The sequence below is a fragment of the Peromyscus maniculatus genome, chromosome 15, assembly GCF_049852395.1.
Source record: "Peromyscus maniculatus bairdii isolate BWxNUB_F1_BW_parent chromosome 15, HU_Pman_BW_mat_3.1, whole genome shotgun sequence".
Lineage (NCBI taxonomy): Eukaryota > Metazoa > Chordata > Mammalia > Rodentia > Cricetidae > Peromyscus > Peromyscus maniculatus.
In genome coordinates this window covers 77,640,042-77,664,748 of record NC_134866.1, presented here as the reverse complement: position 1 = coordinate 77,664,748, position 24,707 = coordinate 77,640,042, and the positions used below count along the sequence as shown (strand labels likewise).

At 37.9% G+C, this 24,707-nt stretch overlaps 1 protein-coding gene across 4 annotated transcripts in view; it reads left to right on the top strand.

The window, feature by feature from the left end:
- Fcho2 (FCH and mu domain containing endocytic adaptor 2) overlaps positions 1 to 24,707 on the top strand; it is a 112,417-nt gene that overhangs the window by 17,110 nt on the left and 70,600 nt on the right. For all 4 annotated transcript variants that reach the window (XM_076552113.1, XM_076552114.1, XM_076552111.1 and 1 more), the window contains exons 3-6: positions 4,914 to 4,988; positions 8,073 to 8,214; positions 8,298 to 8,450; positions 17,098 to 17,202. In XM_076552113.1, coding sequence (XP_076408228.1) covers positions 4,914 to 4,988; positions 8,073 to 8,214; positions 8,298 to 8,450; positions 17,098 to 17,202 — 475 coding nt within the window. The remainder of the gene's footprint in view (positions 1 to 4,913; positions 4,989 to 8,072; positions 8,215 to 8,297; positions 8,451 to 17,097; positions 17,203 to 24,707) is intronic.

The following is a 24,707-nucleotide window of genomic DNA, read 5'->3' as shown; positions in this document are numbered from 1 at the left end:
GGTTTAAGCTTGCATTGTCTTAGCTCACACCGGGTTCCTTCTTATTTTCATCCTGAGATAACAGTCTTGAACAGGTTCTTCTACTCCAGGCATTGCATTTGCCTGTTCCTCTCTACATTATTTTTCAGACTTGCAGTGTGCCCACTTACCCTTCTCTTCCTGGTCTCTGTGTCTAGGATAAAACACACCCGTTGTAATCTCTTGTAGTGTTGATAACATCTTTTAATAACTCATTTGTATTTGTTTCTGTGGTTTCATTTTACTTACGAAACAGTGCCCTATTGTACCTTGGTACTTAGCACTTTGTTATTGTCTGATAGAAGTGCTGTTTATTGTCTCTCTTCGTGTCATCCTTTTTAATGTTTTGTTCTTTTCCCTTCTATCATCTGCACTTATTTTCCAGTAGAGCTATAATTTGTCAGTCTCAGTATTATCTTAGTTTGTTTTTGTGGTTTTTTTTTTTTTCTTCAATTTGTTGTCTGCATTTGACTTTAAAAAAAAATCCATTTTCTTCTATTGGTTTAGAAGTAATGCCTGTTCTATACTTTTCAGTTAGTGATTATCCTAGGTATTACAATGCAAGTTCCTTGTCCTCTTAATATCTGATGCCAGTTGTTACTTTTAGTGCTTCCCTGGAGATGTGCAGACCTCAGAAAAGCACATCCTCCTGACTCGTTTGGAGATCGGAGCACAACTTGCAGGACTTCCCTGTCCCGTGTGAGATCACACTCAGGTTGTCAGCCTTGGTGGCAAGGCGATTACTCACTAAGCCATCTTATTGGCCCCTTTCTTTAAAAAACTTTTTTCTTGAGTCATGGTCTTGCTATATAAACTCTGACTGCCTGGTCCTCACTATGTAGCCTAACCATGGCATTCCTCTTCCTTTGGCCTCCAAATGTTAACATCTGCCTGATCTTTGACTTTTCAAAAACTCCATTATGGAAGTATACATTTTGTATCATTTTTGTTATGCTTTTTTCTTATGAGTTTTAATATTGTTTATTTAATGTTTATGGGTGTTTTGTCTTCATGAACATCTGCATCACATGCATGCTCATACCTGAGAAGGCTCTAAAAGAAGGCACTGGATCCCCTGGTATTGGAATTACAGATTGCTGGCTTTAAGCTGCCATGTGGGTGCTGGGAATCAAACCTGGGTCCTGGAAGAGCAGCTAGTTCTCTTAACCTCTGAACCATCTCTCCAGTTCCTTTAACTTTTCTGTTTGTTTGTTTTGAGACAGGGTCTCACTATGTAGCTCTGTCTGTTCTGGAACTCACTGTGTAGAACAGATTGGCCTCTGCCTCCCCAGTGCTGGAATTAAAAGTGTGCCACCATGTGTGGCTCCTTCATTTAACTTTTTATTGTGAAAATTCAAGAATTAGGAAACTGTTACAAACTACAAAGTAGGGAGCTTTAACTAAACAATATTTAGTGTTTGGAAGGAATTTCTTGATGGCAAATTTTGTCTGTAGTTACCAAGTTTATGTCTCAAAATAGGTAAGGACTTAAATAATCATTTTCCAATACAATTTATAGTAAATTAAAATATTATATAATATCTGATCCAGTTAGTTTGTCTAAGTCATATTACTTATTCTTCCACATTTGTAGTATTTTTAACAATAGTTATCAGTCAGGCTTACTAAAGCTACCTGTTCTCAGTATTCTGTTGCGGGTAATTGTTGTTGTTTTACCTTTCGTGGCGGCCCTGGAGATTGAACTTTGAACCCATGAAGCAGTGGTTCTGCACCTGAGCCACATCATTCTTCACTGTTTTGGTGTAGATTGTTTTAAAGGTTTATTTATTATATGTGTAGGAGTGCTTTGACTGCATATGTAGGTATGTGTGCTGTGTGTGTGCGCGCGTGTGCTCACATACCCAGATCCTCTGCAAGAGCATCAAGTGTATCTCTCCAGTTCCGTGACTATTGCATTATTTCATATATATTATTAAGATGGGGTCTTTCTACATAGCTCTGTCCTGGAACTCACTAAGTAGACCAGGCTGGACTACTGAGTTCTTATTTATTTATTTATTTATTTATTTATTTATTTATTTATTTATTTATTTATTTATTTATTTATTTATGGTTTTTGGAGATAGGGTTTCAGTAGATCAGGTTGGACTACTGAATTCTTGTTTGTTTGTTTGTTTGTTTTGAGACAGTGTTTCTCTGTGTAGCCCTGGTTGTCCTGGAACTCCCTCTGTGGACCAGACTGGCCTCGAACACAGAGGTCCACCTTCCTCTGCCTCCTGCATACTGGGATTAAATGTATTTTCCACCACAACTGGTCCTAGAGTCTTATAAAGCCATTATTAGATTAATAGATGTTACATTTTCTCCATTAACAAGGAGGTCACCCATGCTTTCCTTAACTCTTTGTAAGTTTTGCCTGTGAAAAACCCTGTTTTACTTCTCAGTTTTTTAGCTGCTTTTCCTGGGTGTCCTGCAGGAAAAAGCTGCCTGATATACCTCATGGTTGTTAACTGCCTTGTTAGTTCCTTGATGCTCTTTTCTTCATGTGTATCCTCGCCCCATGTGCTCCCCCCACTCCCAGCTACTTCCCAATTCCAGGTTTTTCCTCCATAGATGGTTTTGGTGTCTAATCCCTATTCCTAATTTATAGATTCATTGTCTTTCTTTTTTACATTTATTATTTTAATGTGTATTGGCTTTTTGCCTGCATGTACCATGTACTTGCACTGCCCATAGAGACCAAAAAAGGACAACTGATTGCCCAGAACTGGAGTTAGAGATGGTTGGGAGCGACTGTGTGGGTGCTGGAATTGCACCAGATCCTCTGAAAGAATGCCATGCTCTTAAACTGCGGAGCCATCTCTTCAGCCCTGTGTTTTTCTAGTTAGACTTAACCATTAAGATACTGATATTTTACTAAAAACAAACCAACAACCATAAAAACATACCTAGCCTAGTGGTTGGTGGCATTAGGCTTTTAATCCCAGCACTCAGGAGCAGAAGCAGGTGGATCTCTGAGTTCTATAGAGAGAGTTCCAGGACAGCCAGGCCTGTCTAAAAAAACCAAAAAACTAATAATTTTTTTGTATTAACTTTTTAAAGATGATAAGAGTACTATTCATAGTGTTATTTAAAAATAGAGAATAATGAAAATTTTTGTTGTTATTGTCTGTTTGTTTGAGGTATTGTCTTGTTGTGTTTCCCAAGATGACTTTAATTTATGATCTGCCTCAGCGTTACTGAATGGATGAGATTATAGGTGTGTGTTATGGCTGGCACATAAATGGATAAAGAAACAGAATAAAATCACAGTGAGGGGGCATTTTTGTTAATTCTTTCTGAGCAGTTGTTTTTTTGTTTGACTAGGAAGAATTTAAAGATGAATGTAGAAAGTTGGAGTTGAGGTGATGTAGATGTCTAAGTGTAGTTAGGCTGGCAGACTTGGACATTAGTGTAAGAGCGGTGTGGAACGTCAAAATAAATAAACAAACAGGGATGGTTGTAGACTATTCTACTATTTAAATTTAGCACGCAGTTGAAAAGGGCTGGGGAAATTATGGAAAAGGTAAAGGTGTAGCATTTAGAGGTTATGTGTATGGGATAATTTATGTATTTTTTTCTTATACCAGTATTTATTTTATATGTAACGATACTAATTTTTTGTGTGTGTTTTTTAATTTAATGGCTTTAATTGGTTTCTTAGGCTAAAATCTTCATGCTATTGATAGTTAAATGCTTTCTAGTGTGAAATACTTAATGTTTTAAACCTATTTTTAAAGTAAATTAAACTCTGAGGTTCAGGACCTCAGAATTGCTGGTGATTCAGTTTTGTGCAGATGATTGTCATACAGCTCATTATTAAATTGTTTTAATTACACCTTCATTTATTTTGTGTGCATGGGTGTGTGCATGCATTGGGGTGCAGATTAGAGGACATCTTGTGGGATTTAATTCCCTCCTTCTACCAAGTGCGTTCCAGGGATTAATTCAGGTTGTCAAACTTGGTGGCAGATATATTTAGCCACTGAGCCATCTCACCTGTCCAGGTTTGTTATTTTAAGTATATCACAGTGTTGAACAATAATAAGACTCTACTGAGTATGTTAAGGACAGGGGCTTGTCGGATAGCTCAGGCTGGGATTATTAAATTCAACTGTGCACTGGTCTTGAATTTGTGATTTTCCTGCCTCAGCCTCCTCAGTGCAGGGATTGTAGGTATGTGTCACCATGCTTGGCCTTGCTAGTTTCATGTTGTTGCAGTATTTTGTTAGTTATTATTGTTAATCTCTTAGTGTACCTAATTTATAAATTAAAATTTTATCATAGTTGTATGTATAAGGGCAGATTAGCTACTCATAGTTGGTCATTGCTATGACAAAGTACTTGAGAAAAGCAATCTAAGAAAAGATTTATTTTGGCTCTCCGTTCAGAGGTGTTAGTCCATGCTAGTCATTTGTATTGCTTTGAGCCTGAGGCAAAGCCAGTTATCACAGCAGTGAGAGGATCTAGCAGGGGCTGCTTACCTTAGGACTGCCAGGAAGCACAGAGCCAGGATACACAATTCCTCCAAAGAGGCCCCACCACTTGATTTTTACCGCTTCCCAATAATGTCGCCACATTATGAACCCACCACAGAATTAATCCACTACTTAGGGCAGAGGTCTCATTACCTTATGCCCTCTCAGTGATTGGGATAACCAACTGGAGACCAAACCTTCAACATAGGAGCTTTGTTTGGGACACTGTATATCCAAACCATAACTCTAGAGCTTAACACTGTCCATGATTTCAGACATCCACTGGGGCCCCCTGCCTATTTTCACCATGTACTTTGAGGCATACTTTCGTGTGCATTTTTAATCATATTTTTGTAACTTCGCTATGTTTGGATTTCTAAACAGTAGATATTATAATACAACAATTTAATTTAACAGAGCTACAATAGAAGAGGCATATTCCAGATCAATGACAAAACTAGCGAAATCTGCAAGCAATTATTCACAACTTGGGTGAGTTAATTTTTAGTTGTTTTTCAAATGTTTATCTATTATTATTTTTTTCTTTTCTTTCCTTTTTTTTCTTTCTTCTTTTTCCCCCTGAGACAGGGTTTCATCGTGTTGTGTAGCCCTGACTGTCCTGGATCTCACTCTAGACCAGAAACTCAACAGAGATCCGCCTACCTTTGCCTCCCGAGTGCTGGGATTAAGGTCATACATTACCACTGCCCAGCTGAAATTTCTTAAATAAATGTGTAAAAATTGCATGTTCTCCCTTATTTGGAACCTCGCCAATGATGGTGTGTGTGTGTGAGTGTGTGTGTGAACATACATGTGCATATACAATAGCATGTAGAAAAGGACCAACTGTAAACACGAATTGTTAAAGAGGACATAAAGCTGATAGTTTTTCTGATTCTAACTTTGTCATGGATTTTTTTGTTTTAGTGGTGGGTACATGCATAATAACATTCAGTAGTGAAATATAAAATCCAGTGTGAAGCTTTATAGCTTCCATTCCAGCTGGCTACTCTAATTGTATAGAAATTTCACTGAGTATCTTTGGGTCTGGTTAATTTTGTGTGTGATTTTTTTTCCCCTTTAATTTGCAACTTATAATGTTTAAAGTAAAATTTGAAGTATATTAAAAATTTTTTTTTTTAATTTGTGGAACTGGAGAGATGGCTTAGGGATTAAGAACTTTTGCTGCTTTTCTAGGGGACCCAGGTTCAATTCTTAGCACCCACATGGTGGCTCACAACCACCTGTAACTTCATTTCCAGGGGATTCAGTGCCTTCTGGCCTTGGGCACTAGACCCTCACACATGGTATGCAGATATACACACGGGCAGAGCACCCACGCACATAAAATAAAAACAAGAGGGCTGGAGAGATGGCTCAGTGTGGTTAAGAGCACTCACTGCTCTTCCAAAGGTCCTGAGTTCAATTCCCAGCATCCACATGGCAGCTCACAACTGTCTTATGCCCTCTTCTGCTGTGCAGATGTATATGCAAAGTACTCATAAAGATAAAATACATAAATAAAGAATTAAAAAAATACCAAGAAATTCTTTTGTGTAGACTGGTAAGAAGGTAGGGCAGAAGATGCCTTTGTAGACTCAATTCTCGTCTTTCTACCTTTACATGGGTTCCAAGGACTGAACCCAGGCTGTTGGGTTTATACCAAGTGCCTTTATCTGCAAAGCTATCTTGTTGGCCTCAAGAAACCTATTTTTAGAGAAATTTTGTATTGACTCCCTTTTTGTTGTAAAGAGTATGTTGGTAAAGGTACGCCGTCTTAACTGCCTTGTAATACTTGAATAGTGTGTATCAGGCTTACAGGAAGTGGAGTCCATATATTTTCAGGTATTTTTTTCTCTTGAAAATTTCTATGTAACCACTGTCAGATTTAGTGTTGATTGAATTTCAGAGTAAAATCTAATCAGAACAATCCTAGTCTAAGGAGTTAACCTCTTTGAACTTCTTTATAATTGCTTATCATGATTGCTCCAGCTAACTTTTCTACTGGTTAGGAATTATAGCAGTTGGCAAAGAGTCCATGTTAAAATAAGTCATTGTGAGCCGGGCGGTGGTGGCGCACGCCTTTAATCCCAGCACTCGGGAGGCAGAGCCAGGTGGATCTCTGTGAGTTCAAGGCCAGCCTGGGCTACCAAGTGAGCTCCAGGAAAGGCGCAAAGCTACGCAGAGAAACCCTGTCTCGAAAAAAAAAAAAAAAAAAAAAAAGAAAAAAAAAAAGTCATTGTTTCTCTACCCTCTTGCCTTAGTGGCTGTTGTTGCTATTTGTTTTTCCTATTGGAAGCTTATTGTAGAGACTTTTAAAGCAAATACTTGAGCACAGAGTTATCTACCTTTATACTATTCTACACTGACCAGCCTGGTTTAAACTATCCATAGAAATTTTAGTGCTGTTGAAGGGATGGTAAGTATAGAAGTCTTTGGATGTATTTGAGCTTGTTAAACATTTTAAGTCTTTACTATTGAGAAAAAGTGGGAAGAAAATATGTAACACATTCCATACACTGTGGTAGAAAGGTGATAGGAAATTGTTTAACTACACAGGTACGATTACAATGCTCAGATCAAGGTTTCACATTGCCGCTGTTAAGTAATTTGTGTGAAATTGTTGAAAGCACAAAGAACTCACTTGTAAAAATTGATTTTTGCTTACTTAAATTGAGAAGGGAAGGTTTTATTGTTGTTACTTTTATTATTGTGATGTTGGGAATCAACTCAGGGTCTCTTATATGTGAGGCAAGCACTCACTCGGTCATTGAGATATGTCTCCAACTCCAGAGAAACTTTATTATTCTTTTTAATTTATTTAGTTTTATTTTATGTGCATTGGTATTTTTCCAATGTGTATATTCGTGTGAGGGTTTTGGAGCCCCGGGAACTGGAATTGTAGACAGTCTTGAGCTGCCATGTGGGTGCTGAGAATTGAACTTGAGTCCTCTGGAAGAGCAGCCAGTGCTCTTAAACACCGAGCCATCTCCAGCCCTGAGAAACTTTATTTTTGATTAAGCATTTTTAATGGGATACTAATCGTTTAAAAGTTTGATGAATTGATTTTTAGCACTAGTTAATCATAGAAAGGCTTATGATGTGTCTGAATACAATTAAATGGCAGGAGCTCTGAAGACCAGTGACATAAAATTAAACAAGTTTGTGTCCCTGTGGTTAAGATAATAAAAATATTTAAAATAATTAAGGACAGACGTATACAATCTATGGGTCATTTCATTATTTTAATTTCATCTTTTACCTAAAAAAATTGCTAAATATAGCATTATTAATTCCGTTGAGTTCAATTTAGAACCTTAAACTTTACTTTTTATTTTTTACTTTTTGTTATGGAATGTGGTGATATGTATGTGTGTGGCTACACACATCTGTGCACACGTGAGCAGCAGGATCAGAAGACAACTTTTGGAAGTCAGTTCTCTCCCTCTGTGGTGGGCTCTGGGAATTGAACTCGGGACATAAGGTGTACTGGCAGGCATGCTTTTACTTACTGAGCCATCTCACTGGCTCCTTTTTATTTTAATAAATTACCCTCTTATTTTGCTTTTCCCTTAGAACATTTGCACCAGTATGGGATGTGTTCAAAACATCCACAGAGAAATTAGCAAATTGTCATTTGGATCTTGTTAGAAAATTACAGGAATTAATAAAGGAAGTTCAGAAGTATGGAGAGGAGCAAGTGAAATCTCATAAGAAGGTAACTTTTTTCCTGTTAGAGGATTGAGTGGTCACAGTGAGTGTTTTATAGCTTATCTTATTGAACCATTTCTTATCAAACAGACGAAAGAAGAAGTTGCAGGAACTCTGGAAGCAGTCCAAGCCATTCAGAACATAACTCAGGCCCTCCAGAAGTCTAAGGAAAATTACAATGCCAAGTGTGTAGAGCAGGAACGTCTGAAAAAGGAAGGCGCTACACAAAGAGAAATAGAAAAGGTAACCATAAGAAAAACATCTCCACACTCCGGAGCGCTTTCTTCTTTGTCTCTCTCTCTCTCTCTCTCTGTGTGTGTGTGTGTGTGTGTGTGTGTGTGTGTGTGTGTGTGTGTGTGTGTGTGTGTTGGGGGGCTATGTAGAGCAGATGCATGCACATGAGGAGGCTGAGGTCACTCTGTCTTCCTGTCACTCGCCTTTATTTTTTGAGGCAGGGTCTCTTACTGAACCTGGAACTAACTCAGCTAGATGGACCAAGAGGCCATCGAGTGCCTACAATCCAAGAGTCTCTACTTTCTTCAGTACCAGGGTTGCAGAAGTACCCACCATGTCTGGCTCTTATATAGATGCTGGGTCCTGAACTCCAGTCTTTATGCTTCCATGGCAAGAACTTTACTGAGCTATCTCCCCACCCCTGGAGACTTACATAATAAGATAGTTGATGAAATAATTGAGTCTATTTAGAAAGACAAAGCCAATTAAATATAAGCTTTAGGTGTATGTTGTTGCTGACCAACCAAGTTTATGTTGCATTTCAGTGGACCATAACCTTTTTCCCTATTATGTTTTTTTTTTTTTTAAGATTTATTTATTTATTATGTATACAGCATGTATGATTGCAGGCCAGATGAGGACACCAGATCTCATTACAGATGGTTGTGAGCCACCATGTGGTTGCTGGGAATTGAACTCAGGACCTCTGGGAGAGCAGTCAATGCTCTTAACCTTTGAGCCATCTCTCCAGCCCTTCCCTATTCTGTTTTAATTGAAAGTAGGTCTTTTTTCCTTTCTTCTTTCTTTTTTTGTTTTTTGTTTTTGAGATATGGTCTCTCTTTGTATCCCTGTCTGGTCTGGAACTTGTAGACCATGTAGAGATCTACCTGCCTCTGCCTCCTGATTGCTGGGATTAAAGGCGTGTGCCACCATGCCTGGCCTTTTCCTTCTTAACACAGTTCAACCATTCATTTATTTGATCTCTCTCTCTCTTTTTTTGTTTTTTTTTGAGACAAGGTTTCTCTATGTAGCTTTTGGAGTCTATCCTAGAACTTGCTCTGTGGACCAGGCTGGCCTCGAATTCACAGAGATCTGCCTGCCTCTGCCTCCTCTGCTGGGATTAAAGATATATGTCTCATTTAGAAATAAATTTGAAATCTTTGTAAAATATTTAATATATCTAGTTAGAAAAACAAATGTATACTTTCAAATAAAAGTTAGGAGAGAAAAAATGAAAACATTGATGGAATTTGGAGTGATAAGCTCCTTTAAAGTTTATATAATAAATAAAAATTGGGAGGCAAGAAAAAGATGAGGTAACAATTAAATTTGTAGTTTAAAAACATGTTCCAGACACAGCAATTATAAATAAAATACAAAAAGAAAAGCCAAGTTAACTGAGTTCAAAGGAAGAGTGTTGTCTTCGGGGATCAGAAGCCCAAAATGACATGAAAAGATTGTAATCGCAATTTATTGGGCTCAAATTCCTAAGGTAGGCAGTACAATTTTGACTCTTACATGACAAAGGGGAACAGAAGTTCTCCCCTTACTATAAGTCATAAAGAACCTGGCTCACTGCTAAAAGCTGTGTAAGTGAAACAGTGCTCTAAGTCCAGAGACTATGGGAGATTGGGGTCTTGGAGACATAAACCTTAGTTGCATAATCCTGACCTGGAGTCAGTCTGTAGAACCAGTCCATGACTGATACTCTAAAAGGAAAATAATTTAAAACTGTCTTTTAAAACCATGTTAAAGTAGATCTTGGAGAGTTGGTGGCAGATAACCTGAAAACTAGGTGGTTGGGTGTGAATGATAAAGGAAGGTGTGTGGCTGCTGCCTCCTGCGTCCTGGCAGCTGCTCTTCCTTTGAGGGCAGGGGAGGGAAGAGAAGAGGGAAAGCCTAGAAACCCCCATTTGGATGAGCAAACAAGTAAGAGTCTAGAACACATTAAAGAGGTCTAATATTGAGACAGTTCACTAATGCGTTTAGTAACTGGAATAAGAATTCTCATTGGGTGAAGAAATTTATATTAAAAAAGGATCACAACAAAAACAAATGTTTGTGTTAGATTGTGCAAAGAAGTAAGTGAATGAATATAAATCATACTAGAGAGGATTAAGAAGTTAGTGGAGGCATGATAAAAAAAATCTACGGGATGAAATCCAGCTAATTTTTAAAACATGGAAATGAAAACAAATACTAAAAAAAAATTTACTTTTAAAGCAACATAGCTAAATAAGTTATAGTTAAAAATTTTTGAAAGATAGGATATTTGAAAATTTATTCTTTATCCAAAATGCTTGGAACAGGAACTTTGTCAGATTTTTGGATCTTTTCCAGATTTGGGGTTATTTAATTATTATTAATAATATTATTATTATGAGACTGTTTCACTTTGTATTCCTGGATAACCTAGAGCTCACTATGTAGACCAGGCTGGCCTTGGATTTAAGAGATCCCAGTGCTGGGATTAATGACATGCACCACCAGTATGCCTGACTGGATTTGGAGTATTTGATATGTATAAAAGGATAGTAGTAGGACCCAGGTATTTATTTAAATTAAATTGTTTTGTTTATATTTTATGCATATGTATTAAGGATAATTGCCCACAATGTTGTAGTTATTTTTTGCATCTAAAGCCCCACTGGATTTTTCTACTTGTGGCGTCATATTTGTACCCCTGAAAGTTTAAGATTCTTAGGTCAGGGGTGCTTACCCTGTGTTAAGAGACCTTATTCAGAACATATTACAGAGAAATAAACTTACCCTCATTCATTTAATATAAATTTCTAAGGGAATGAAAAAGAATCCAGGGAATGGTATACAACTACTGCTTGGAGAATCAGTAGTTCAGACTGAAATCAGGATTGAAGAAATTCAGTAGTCTTCAATTTGCAATCAAACATATTAAATAAATGATAGATTTAATTAAGGAGAAAAAATACAGAAAGCTATTGCTTGTACAAACTTGACTGCACGATTGGACAGCTGCGTGGTAGCCTGCCTCAAACTGGCTATGTAGTCAAGGATGATCTTGAACTCTTGGTCTTCCTGCGCTCCTGCCTCTGCTTCCTGAGTCCTGGTGTTTACAGCTCTGTGCCACTGCACCAATTTGTGCAGTGCTGGTAATTGAATCCACTGCTTCACATGTGCTAGGCAGCAACTCCAGTGCCTGAGCCAACCCCACACCACCCCTTACCATATTAATGCTATCCCCTCTAAGTAAAGACTTCAGCAGCAAGGCTAGTTAGAATTCTAGACACCATTTAAGGAAGAGGAAAGGATGTCCCAGGAGTGCCCTTCCATCTCTTAAATTCCCATCTGATGTAAGGACTAATACTGAGACATAATTACCTAGTACAGATCTTCTGTGTTGACTTTATTACTATTGACTTATAATAGTGATGTCAATATTACTAGTATGAGGGGCCATCATTACATTGTCAGGACATCATATGTTTATTTGGAAAATCGATTGAAATTTTCAGTTCGTTAATATAATAAAAACACATTTATAAGTGTGTTTAGCTCTAAGGCATAGAATAAATTATTGCCTTATAGAATTACTTGCTCAAGTATATTTTGTGATTGACTGCTGGATTATGGTATAATAGTTTGCATTGAGTAGTAAAGAAATGTTTTGGTTCCTGGCCTCTTGCTATGCTGTTATGTGGTTAAAAACTAAATACATGTTATCTCTTACTGTCTTCAAGAAGCTTCCCTTTTCTTGGAGAGCTAAAATACATTATTAAATAGATAGAGCCAGAAATTAGAGAGAGGATAGAGTGGTGATTTGTAGGAAGAGAGGAGCAGTATTTTGTATGGAACATGTGAAAAGGAAAAATTATGGCTAGATATGTACCTCAGTGGTAGAGCCTAGCTCTGTGTGTGTGTGTGTGTGTGTGTGTGTGTGTGTGTGTGTGTTCTTACTTTGTTTTTCTTTTATCTTAAAATATTTTTATACAATATATTTTGATCTCATTTTCACCTTCCCAACTCTTCCTAGATCCCCCCCACTTCCCTGCCCACACAACTTTGTTCTTTTTCTCTCTTTCTTTAAAAAAAGAAGAAAATGAAAACAAACAAAAAAACCCAGTAAGACAAAAAACTGCCCAAGTGAAACAAAAGCCCACAAAAGTAAATGAGGGAGTTCGTTTTGTGTTGGGCATAAAACGTTTTGTGGACTCGGTGTCTACTTCTTCCCCTTCGCAGTTTTGGGATCCCGTCTGGCCTGGAGCTGTGCAGGTCTTTGCTGCCACAGTCTCTGATTGCCTGTTGTGTCTTGAAGACATTGTTCCCTTCAAATCACCCACCACTCTGGCTTACAATCCGTCTCTTCCCTGTGGACCCCTGAGCCTTGAGGACCAGGGTTGATGAAGATGTTCTCTTTAGGCCTTAGTGCTCCAAAGTCTCCCACTCTGCGTGTTGTTCAGCTGTGGCCCCCTGTGTTCCCATCCACTTCAAGAAGCTGCTTTGATGTGGTTGAGCAAGGCACTGATCTATGGGTATGTGCCACTAGGAGTCACTTTATTACTGTGCTCCTTTAGCAGAGTAATAGTATTAGGTTTCCCCTAGGCCCTTGAACTGTCTATCTAGTCTCAGGTCTGGGTCACTTTAGCAGTATCCGGTAGGGTTCCATCCCAGGGAGTGGGCCTTAAATCCAGTCAGAAAGCGATTAGTTTCTTCCACAACATTTGTGCCACTAATACATAAGTATATCTGGCAGGTAGGTCTCTTTTGGAGGTCTCAGTTTGTAGCTGAGGGATACTGATGATTAACTTTCTCTCCAGAACCGTGGAGAGTACCTTCTAGTACCATGGACACTATTCAAAAGGGTGAAGCTATAGTTGGATACCAGCTCAGCTACTCCATGTTCAATGATAAAGTGAGTGCTGTCTTCAACACTAGGGCCTTACTTACCATCAGCTTGTGGAGAGCAACCAGTAGCCTTGTGATGTTTGGAGGTTTCCATGGGGCCACTTTAGCCAGTGACTCAACAAGATACAACCCATTCCTAGCACTGGAGGTTTTACTGTTTGCCTAGCATTTGTAAAGCCCTTGGTTTGATTATTTGGCATTGCAAAAAGGAAGGACAGAAAGATTGTAAGAAATATTCTGTGGGGGGTTGGAGAGATGGCTCAGTGGTTAAGAGCACTGTTCTTCCAGAGGACCCAGGTTTAGTTCCCAGCACCCATATTAGGTGGCTCACAACCATCTGTAACTGCAGCTTCAGATCTAATGCCTCTGCTCTCTACAGCACCTGCATTCTTGTTCATGGACCCACATGCAGATGCATACACCTACACATAATTTTAAATAATAAATCTGAAGAAAAATTTCATGAAACAAATTGCTTTTTAAAAGGATAGACATTAGCCAGGCTGTGGTGAGTTCGAGGCCAGCCTGGTATACAGAGCGAGATCCAGGACAGGCACCAAACTACATAGAAACCCTGTCTCAAAAAAACAAACAAACAAACAAAAATATATAGATTTGGTCATTTAAAAAATTTCTCTCTGTTTATGAATATCCTTTTAAATTGTAAATTTCTCAATCATGTCTTTACTAGTATATGACATGAACTATTTATCAAATGTAATAGACAGCAGAATAAAAGTGATTTAGGATGAAGAACAAGGGAAGAAGGATCTCCCAGTAAGGCTATATCTTTTTGCTAAGCTGTTACTGTAAACCACTTCGTGGACTGTAGACTGTTGATTTTTCATGTAGAAACTAAAGATTTACTTAGAAGAAAATCCAGAAGGAAACCTAGATGACTATGCCATTAGGTTTTCTTTTTCTTTTTGGTTTTTTGAGACAGGGTTTCTCTGTGTAGCCCTGGCTGTCCTGGAACTCGCTTTGTAGACCAGGCTGGCCTTGAACTCAAAGAGATTCGCCTGCCTCTGCTTCCTGAGTGCTGGGATTAAAGGTGCCACCATGCCTGGCTAGATTTTTTTTTTTCTAAAATAAATTTTAGCAAACATGGTTATATAGGGTCCCTGGGATGGAACATAGTAAACTTTACAGAGACATTTTATCTAATTGTTGTATTTGAATAGAGCCAGGATGCTTGAGAAAGTAGTATCAAATGGCTAGACATTCAGAATTTTTTTTTTTTAAACTATAAGAGCAAAGTACAACTGTTACAGATTTTATTTACATTCTTTAGGGATGGGCAACTTGGTGCAAGTCAGTAACTTAGACATGCCTTTATACAACAGCAAAATTTTAACAATGTGTATTTTTTATGATGTTCCTTGTTAGAAACATAACAGCTATTAACAGTTATTTTGTAAATTGGCCAATGTGCCAGATCCTACCATAAGCATTGTTTTTTCATTAATGTGTCTGTTTATGTGTTGCAGTCAGAAGATAATATTCAGGAATCAGTTCTTCCGTTGTGTGGGTTTCAGAGTCGTCAGGTGTGGCAGCAGGCACTGCCGTTACTTACTGAACCATGGCCATCTCACGAGCCCCACTCATTTTATCTAACTATAGTTGGGTCACTACTGCAGCCTTAAAAATATCTGGTATTGGTCCTGTTTTAGCAGTAAGAGAGCAATGTAAAAGTCAAAGATAAAGTAATAGGGGAAGTAAATGGTAGATCCAAGATTTGAATGAATTCTCCTCTGGCTTAAGGCCAGTTTTATTTACAGTACATGGTGAAATGGTGCCCTGTATGTAATTTACTTAAGAAAGCAGGAAAGGGTTTGGAGAGATGGCTGTGAGTTGGATTCCAGTTTCAGGGGATCTGAGGTCTTCTTCTGGCCTTGCTGGGTATTCACACACATGTGGCAGATACACACACACCATAAATAAAAATAAATCTTATTTTAAAAGGCAGGAAAACATATAACATACATGTTTAGTGTAATTTTTTATTGAATTTTAGAGAACCCAAGATTTTCTGTTTAGAGAAGACCACACCAGTCTCAACCCACAGCAAAGCTAGTTTTTCTATTTCTAGTTCTTGTCTTGGAAACACAGCTAAAGATAATTACATATTAGCGCTGACTGGCCCTACACAAATGTCCTGTTATAAAGCTTTTACTTGGCTCTTAGCACCACTTTAGACCTCTTAGCAGTATTTTTAATCATCTAGTCTTATTACCCGACATGTCCTCACACTGCAGTTTGATGAAACTTACTTTGTTCTTACCAAGGATAGGCTTCCCTAGCACAGCCTACTGTTTGTTGCTCATCAGATGATCTGTTTTCTCATCAAGAATGTGGAGATGTTTCTATATTGAAACCCTACAGATTGTCCTTCATCTTTGAGCTCTACAGCCCTCTTCTTATGTCCGAATTGATCAGCCGTTAGAGACTAGGTATTTCTTCTTTTCTCTGCCACCTTCAGGCTGGCTGCTACTCCCAGACCCTGCCTTGGCCTGCTGCTCCTATTGCCCACATACCATTGTCTGCAGCAGTGAAGACTGTCTGTAGCTGTGTGTCTGCCCAGTACAGATCTGATTAGGATATCTTTCCCCTAGAATGTGTCTCACCTGAGGTTTATATTGATTTCTGTGGTCTTGTCACTTTCTGATTTCTATTCATGTGTAGGTTATTTTGCAAAGTCCTTGAGGAAAAGATGTCCTACATAACTTATTCATGTTCCTCTCATTAATATTTAATATTTTCATTAAGTAACTGATAAAATTAAAACTAGATTATTACCATAGTGGGTTTTAGATCTTGAAAATAGATACTGAAAAATAGATAAAAATTAAAAATAAATTTATTGGTTTATTGGAACATCCTAGAAACTGAGAACCATCATGACAAATCAGTCTTTCTGATTTTGAGTTTGGTTTATTAACTTTAATCAGACATTAAATGGAATATGTATGCATTAATGGGAGAAGTGTACCATTGTAGAAAAGCGTATCAGGTGCCTTCTGATGGTGTACTGTTTTATATTGTCAAGAAGTTTCTCACAGCTGTTGCTTATGGTTATACAGTCTTGCCTTGGGCTATAAAGTGGACATGTTTGAATATTTTGAACTATATTCCATTGGACAGAAAGAAGAGTCCATGTTTAATTCCTGAGTTATTGTCTGCCCATAACAAAAAGAAAGCAACTAAGGCAGGCACTAAAGGATTAAACTTTGTTGTGTATCATACCAGACTCTCAAAATGTACTTTTAAGCCGGGAGGTGGTGGCGTACGCCTTTAATCCCAGTACTTGGGAGGCAGAGGCAGGCGGATCTCTGTGAGTTCGAGGCCAGCCTGGTCTACAGAGCGAGATCCAGGAAAGGCATAAAGCTACACAGATAAACCCTGTCTCGAAAAACAAAAACAAAAACAAAAACAAAATCAAAATGTACTTTTAACTTGTTACTTCATATTACCTTACATTAAGAAAGAAAAATAGTTAACCTCAGTTTCATATGATTTTGAGGGGTGGCCTAGAAAGATGGCTCAGCAGTTAAGAGCACTGGTGGGTGTTCTTGCAGAGGACCCAGGTCTCGTTCCCAGCACTCATATGGTGGCTCGCAGCCTTCTGTAACTCTGGTGGTTCTAGGAGATCTGATGTCTTCTGCCCTCCGAGGGCACTAGAAATGCACGTTGTTCACAGATATATGTGAACGTAGATACTCATACACATAAAATTAAATTAAATGCATCTCTTAAAACTACGTTTGTTTTGTTACAGGCAGCTGTTAAATCTAAGAAAGCTACAGATACTTACAAACTCTATGTGGAAAAGTATGCATTAACAAAAGCTGATTTTGAGCAGAAGATGACAGAAACAGCTCAGGTTGGTATTTTTAAGGCTTTAAGTTGAAGACAGAATGCTTATATTTGTATACATTGATTAAATAATAGAATGTTTCTGTTTAATTTTTTTACTATTAGAAAAATTTAAATGAACCATTTCAGTGTTGTAGTAATTTATATTGGCATCTTGTTTGGGAGATTGAGGGCCAGCATGCCAGAGTGCTGATGCTTGTTATACAGTTACTTTTCACATTACTGTGATCAAACACCCGAGAAAGGCCTGGATTTACCTGAGCTCATGGTTTACATTTGGAATAGGAGGCTATTTTCTTATATCTTAGAGGATCAGGAAGCAGAAAGTTTGGTCTAGAAGTGGAACCAGCCTAGACTCCTCAAGCCCTGGCCCTATCTTCTACATCTACCAGCTAGGCACATTTATCCAAAGGATTCCATGCTCTCAAAACAGTTCAACCGGCTGGGGACCAAGTTTTGAAACACATGAGCCTGGGATGGACATTTCCCGTTCAGACTGTAACAGCGTGATAAAGGTTTATTCAAATAAATAGGAGCTGTTTAAAGATGATTGAGGAAAAGGAAGGCATTGGTAGATGGTGAAGAGAGTGCTGGCTGTCAGGCCTGAGTTTGGAGTTCCTGATGTACTTCTGCGTCAGCAGAGTACTGGAGGATGCTCAGTAATGAGGATACAGCAGTAAACAAAACGTGGAAAAGGCTGTTGTCGCAGGGCTCGGATGGGAGTGGAGGAAGGTAGACAATGCCAGTGTTTGTGCTCTTTTAACTCGGGATCGATTGCATGCAATTGGGTGTTCTTCCAGCCCCAGCTGAAGGCTTATCTTAAGGGAGGTGCACTTGATGATCCTACCTAACAACATTTCTACTGCCACTCTTGTCTTTTGTTCTTAGCATCTAGACCATTTACAACCTGAGGAATTGAATTTTACCTAGTAGATAGCAGAGGACCCACAGATCACAGCGGCGGCGGCTTACCCTATATCATGCCGCATGTTCCTCATGGCATGCTGCATCTCTGGGCTGTAGATGTAACCAATCGTATTATTAAAATAAGAAACACAGAGCCAAGGTAAAAGAGAAAAGCCGAGAGGTCAGAGCTCAGAGATAAAATCTTACCTCCTGCAGTGCTCCTAGCTTCCCCGAGAGAGAGAGGTACTTCCTGTGTCCCTGTTTAAATAATCTTTCTGTTCTGCCTTCTCATTGGTTGTAAACCCAACCACATGACTGCCTCATCACTGCCTGTAAGTACCGCCCTCCAGGTCTTAAAGGCGTATGTCTCCAATACTGGCTGTATCCCTGAACACACAGAAATCTACCTAGCTCTTCTAACCACCACGCTCTCACTATGGCTCTAATAGCTCTGACCCCAGGGCAACTTTATTTATTAACATAAAATTAAAATAACATTTCAGTACAAATAAAATATCACCACATTTCCCCTTTTCTATTTTAATAAAAAGAAGAAAGGCAAAAGGTTATAACTAACAAAAGAAAAACTATATACAAAAGTACAATAACTATATACAATATATACAAGTAACAAATACCTAAACGATGTCTAGTCCATTTGTATTTGACAAATCAGAGAAAATAATTCCCTTATCTATCCTATTTTAGTAAGTCCAAAATGTATCTAATTCACTTTCTATCCTAATTAATCTTCAACTATAACTAACTAATCTTCAACTCCCTCAGAGACCCAAGAAGGAAATAATATTAGCTAACAAAAATAAAAACAGGAAGTGCACAAAAGCAACTTCCAAAAATTTTGTGAGTTGACAGAAACAGCCAGCTGCCTGGACAGTCACCTGAGGTTTCTCCACAGTGTTGGGGCATCATCTTCAGCCTATAGGCTTAGCGTATCTGACAGACTCATTTGTGAAGTAGGTTGTACACAAGGTCAACAGTTCAACCTCACACTGGGTGAGAGCAGTCCATGTACCAGAAACACCTGAATTCCACTAGTGTCATGTCATGATTCAGGATTTTAAATTCTGGAAATTGTTGATGGTTTTTGAATTCAGCTGTCCATTCTTCTTGGCTGTGTATATATGGCTTCATCTAAGCATGCCCTTCTCCACATCCCTCTATTAAATGCCAGTCTACTATTGAGAGGCGTGAGCTTTCAGTTGCTGTTCCATTGCACAACAGAAGCCATCGGCCCACTGCCTGTTCAGCTGCCTTCAAAGAAAAGGGCACTGTACCTTTTCCAGATTGTGAAGGCCACTTCAGGGATGGTGCCATATTGTCCTGGCCTCAGAAGATGCCTTCTGATAAAGCCATAACCATACTTGTTTTGGCAGGAATCGGTAGTCCTTTGTTTCGTGTTCTGTCTGTCCATTTTGTCCTGTTGATTTGAGGATACTTTGTTGTCCAGTGGCTAACTTTTGCCACAATGAAAATTAACTCCATATGCAGTTTCTTCAATGCCCATATTTTCTCTGAAGTAGATTGGTACTGCCAGGAGCTGACATGTCTCAAAAAAGAAAAATTTCTAAGTTATTAAAATATTTTAAATGCCATATTCGTTAGATCTCTGAAGGGTTTGAAGATGACCTGTCTAAAATATATCTGCTCAATTTTTAAAACATATCTAATATGACTACAATTTCTATTGTAATGTCTAACTACTAACTTTCATTTCTTTATATCCTAATAGTTGGTAATAATGTAAAGTATTTAAAACTAGTAATTGTCTTTTTCTTTTCTTTCTTTTTTTTTTTTTTTTTAACAAGAACCTTAAATCTAATCTCCTTTGCTTAGCCTTTTTCCTAACCCTTGACAACAACTTGTAACCAACCCCCCTAAACAATTGAAAATTATCCCAGACCCAAAACCCATTAAAAGAACCAAAAAACCACCCGCCCCACACCACTTCTTTGGCAATGTGGGTGTCATATTCTTAAAATTGCTTCCTGCTGGGTATGGGTGAAGTTATCTTTATCCTGAAAGAAAAATTTAGGTTAATTGTCAAATTCTAGGAAAGGTAACTATATCCTTCATTATTATCCAGTCTGTGTATAAAGCCAAAGTTCAGGGTTTATCTCAAGTCCTTATTCAAGTAGTCTTTGAGACTGGATCATCTCAGCTAGTCATCTCAAAATTGTTCTGAGCACCTTGTAGTTGAAAGCTGATCTGTAGATGATGTTTGTCAGCTTAGTGATATTATTATTGTCCACGTGGAATTGTTGTTGTTGTTGTTGTTGTGGGGCCCCATCTTCTTTCCGGAGACTTCAGTTGATGTTAGGCCTGGCCGTGATTTCCTGCAGAAAACTGATAAGAGACTCGAACACAAAGACATATATATGCAGCTAACTGAAGCCTTTTTTCTAGAATTAGTTAGTACTCTATATGACCATTCATATCTTAACAAAGTTTAAAAGGTATATATATATATATATATATTAATCTTGTAAATTTTGATATAAAATTTATACTTTAAGAAAAGTTTAAAGAATCAGAATAGAATCAAAGAGTTGAGATTAGTAATAGAATAGTCCCTTAATTAATTTGGCTTTTGTCCTGTCCCATAGCAGAAAATGGCTCTTTTATTCTGTCATGATACAGGGAGTTTGTATTTTCATTTTAACAACATGCTTGAGTTTAAAGAAGGAGAGAGCCATTCTCCAAAAAGTCAGCTTTAAATTTTAATTGAACTGGGACTATTAGAAAACCAATAGTGTTAAATCTTTAGAGAAAAGCAGAAACAAACATTTAAGAAGACATAAAATTTTTTAGATAATATATACCCATATGCCATATACTCCAATATACTCTGTTTCCTGGGATAGATGATTTGTCCCTTTTCTTCAGTTGTCTCATTTGTCTTGTGTCCTTCAGATTCCTTAACCTTCATTCTCCTAAAAGACAAAAACAAAAACCTTCCCCCAACACTAATTTTGGGGATGTTCCTTTTTGGCAAGTTATTATCTGATTAAATGAAAAGACATGTGTTACAGGTACAAGTTAGTTTAAATTGGATGTTCATGCTGGTTGATGAACTATCACCTCCTCTAATTAAGAGGTTTCTCTTGTTCAAATCGAACCTTTATCAATTTTGATGGTACCCACAGCTTATCTTCTCCTATAGAAACAAAAGCAAAACCTCGTCCCCAACGTAATACATACCCTGGCTTCCATTCTGAGGTCAGCACATCCTTAAAGTATATAGGCTGATTTAATTCTGTAGTTTTTTCTATTACCCAATGTCTCTCTGCAGCTGTTGTTCCTTTCTCATTGGCATTCAGAAAATTCAAAGTTAATAGAGCATTATGCAGTCTATTTCTGGGGGTTTTTGTTACTCCTTTCTGTTTATTTAGCATATCCTTTAGAGTTCTGTTTGACCTTTCTATAACTGCTTGACCTGTAGGATTATGTGGTATACCTGTAATATGCTTTATATTGTAATAAGCAAAAAACTGTTTCATTTTAACAGAGACATATGATGGAGCATTGTCAGTTTTGATTTGTGCAGGTATACCCATAATGGCCATAACTTCTAGCAAATGAGTGATTACAGAATCAGCTTTTTCAGAACTCAAAGCAGTTGCCCATTGAAATCCTGAATAAGTATCGATAGTGTGGTGTACATATTTCAGTTTTCCAAATTCTGCAAAGTGAAACACGTCCATCTGCCAGATTTCATTCCTCTGAGTACCCTTTGGGTTACATCCTGCTGGTAATGGTGTTTGATTATAGAAGGAACAAGTAGGACATTTCTTTACTATTTCTTTGGCTTGTTGCCAGGTTATGGGAAAATCCTTTTTTAAACCTTTACTATTGACATGATGTTTTTTATGAAATTCTGAGGCCTCCAGCACATTTCCTATCAATAATTTATCAATCTCATCATTGCCTTGTGCTAGAGGGCCTGGCAGACCAGTATGAGATCGGATGTGAGTTATATATAAAGGATGACTCCTTTTCCTGATTGTATCTTGTAATTGAATAAATAGTGAAGTTAATTCTGAAGCATCAGGGATAAATTCTGCAGTCTCAATATGTAATACCACTCTTTCAGCATACTGAGAGTCAGTTACTATGTTGAGAGGTTCTGAAAAATCCATTAATACCAACAGAATAGCATACAATTCTGATTTTTGCACTGAATTATAAGGACTTTGTACCACTTTACTTAAATTTTCTGATTTGTAACCTGCCTTTCCTTGTTTGTTGGCATCTGTATAAAATGTACGAACTCCAGATATGGGTTTTTGCCGTACAATTCGAGGCAAGATCCAATCAGCTCTCTTTATAAAATCAATTCTGTTGCTTTTGGGATATTTGCTGTTAATTTCTCCCAAAAAATTACTGCAAGCTCTTTGCCAAGGTTCACTTTCTGTCCATAATTTTTCAATGTCCTCCTTAGTTAAAGGTACGACAATTTCTGCTGGGTCTATTCCTGCTAATTGACGAAGTCTCAATTTTCCTTTCCAAATCAAGTCAGAGATTTTTTCCCCATAAGTTTTTAATTTTTTATTTGGTTTATTTGGTAAAAATATCCATTCCAATATAATATCTTCCCTCTGCATTAATATTCCAGTAGGGGAATGCCTAGAGGGTAAAATAACCAAAATGCAATCCAGCTTTGGATCAATACGATCCACGTGCCCTTCATGTACTTTCTTTTCTACCAAGGCCAATTCTTTCTCAGCTTCAGGTGATAATTCTCTTGGACTATTTAAGTCCTTGTCACCTTCTAAGGTTTTGAACAAATTAGTCAGTTCATCATTTTTTACCCCAACAATAGTTCGTAGATGAGAAATATCTCCAAATAATCTTTGAAAGTCATTAAGAGTCTGTAGTCTATCTCTCCTAATTTGCACCTTTTGGGGTCTAATTTTTTGTAGCTCTATTTTATATCCTAAATAATTAATAGAATCTCCTCTTTGTATTTTTTCAGGAGCAATTTGTAATCCCCAGCAAGGCAAAATTTTCTTTACTTCTTCAAACATTCTTTCTAAAGTATCTGCATTTGAGTCAGCTAGTAAAATATCATCCATATAATGATAAATTATAGATTTAGGAAATTTTTTACGTATCACTTCCAATGGCTGTTGTACAAAATATTGGCACAGAGTTGGGCTATTTAACATTCCCTGTGGGAGGACCCTCCATTGAAATCTTTTAACCGGTTGAGAATTATTATAAGTAGGCACTGTGAAAGCAAATCTTTCTTTGTCCTTTTCTTGTAAGGGTATTGAAAAGAAACAGTCTTTTAAATCAATAACTATGAGAGGCCATCCTTTTGGTAACAGAGTAGGCAAAGGAATTCCAGATTGTAGAGAGCCCATCGGCTGAATTACTTTGTTAATTGCTCTAAGGTCTGTTACCATTCTCCATTTACCAGATTTCTTTTTAATAACAAATACAGGAGAATTCCAAGGGCTGGTTGACTGTTCAATATGCTGAGCATTTAACTGTTCTTCTACCAGCTCTTCTAAAGCCTGGAGTTTCTCTGTTGTTAAAGGCCATTGCTGAACCCATACAGGCTTGTCTGTTAACCATTTTAAAGGTAGAGCTGTTGGTATTTTTGGAAGATTATCAGTTGTTGTGCCCTGTTCCTGTATAATATGGATGGCTGGTGACCACTCAAAATAATGCCTTCTAATATTTCTCTCAGAAACATGTGCTAGTTTATGATTTGTTTCTGAGATTGGAGGGATGTTAATCTGAGTATTCCATTGTTGCAACAAGTCTCGACCCCACAGGTTCATAGCTATGTTAGCGACATATGGTTTTAATTTTCCTCTCTGTCCTTCTGGACCTATACATTCCAGCCATCTTGCACTCTGTTTCACTCCAGATAATGTCCCAATTCCTAACAGTTGAACGTTTACCTCCTGAAGAGGCCAAGCTGGATGCCAAAATTCTGGTGCAATTATGGTAATGTCCGCACCTGTGTCTACCAGACCAGACAACAAAACACCATTTATTTTTATCGTTAATTTTGGTCTCTGTTCATTAATAGAAGTTTGCCAAAAAATTTTCTTTATGTTTTCTCCTGAATTTTCTATTCTCTCTTTTTCATCATCCTGACCAGCCTGATTTATTCCAATAGTCATTTGGTTATTTAATCGCTCAGAGCAGGGATTTCCTCTACAGCTGCAGGAAAGGTTTGAACTGGTTTTGCTATGGGGGCCTGCATGAGGCCCCTCCGGGAGTTTCCCGAAAACTGAGGCAAAGGATTACCCTGTCTGTCCTTTGTTGATCTACATTCGTTGGTCCAGTGTTTTCCCTTACCACACCTTCTGCATACTCCAGAAGGAAGGGGCATTCTGTTGCCATTGTTCCTTGAAGAAACATTGCTTCTAGGATTGACCTGTTTACAGTCCCTTTTAAAATGTCCTTGCTTTCCACACCCAAAACATCTAACACTCCTCAAACCTTTTGAAATTACTTCTCCTACCCACGTATCATGCTCATCAACCTCAACATTAATTGTTTCTCTAATCCAATCTTCCAAAGGTGCAGATCTTGCCCTTAACGGCCTGATTATTCTTTTGCATGCTGCAT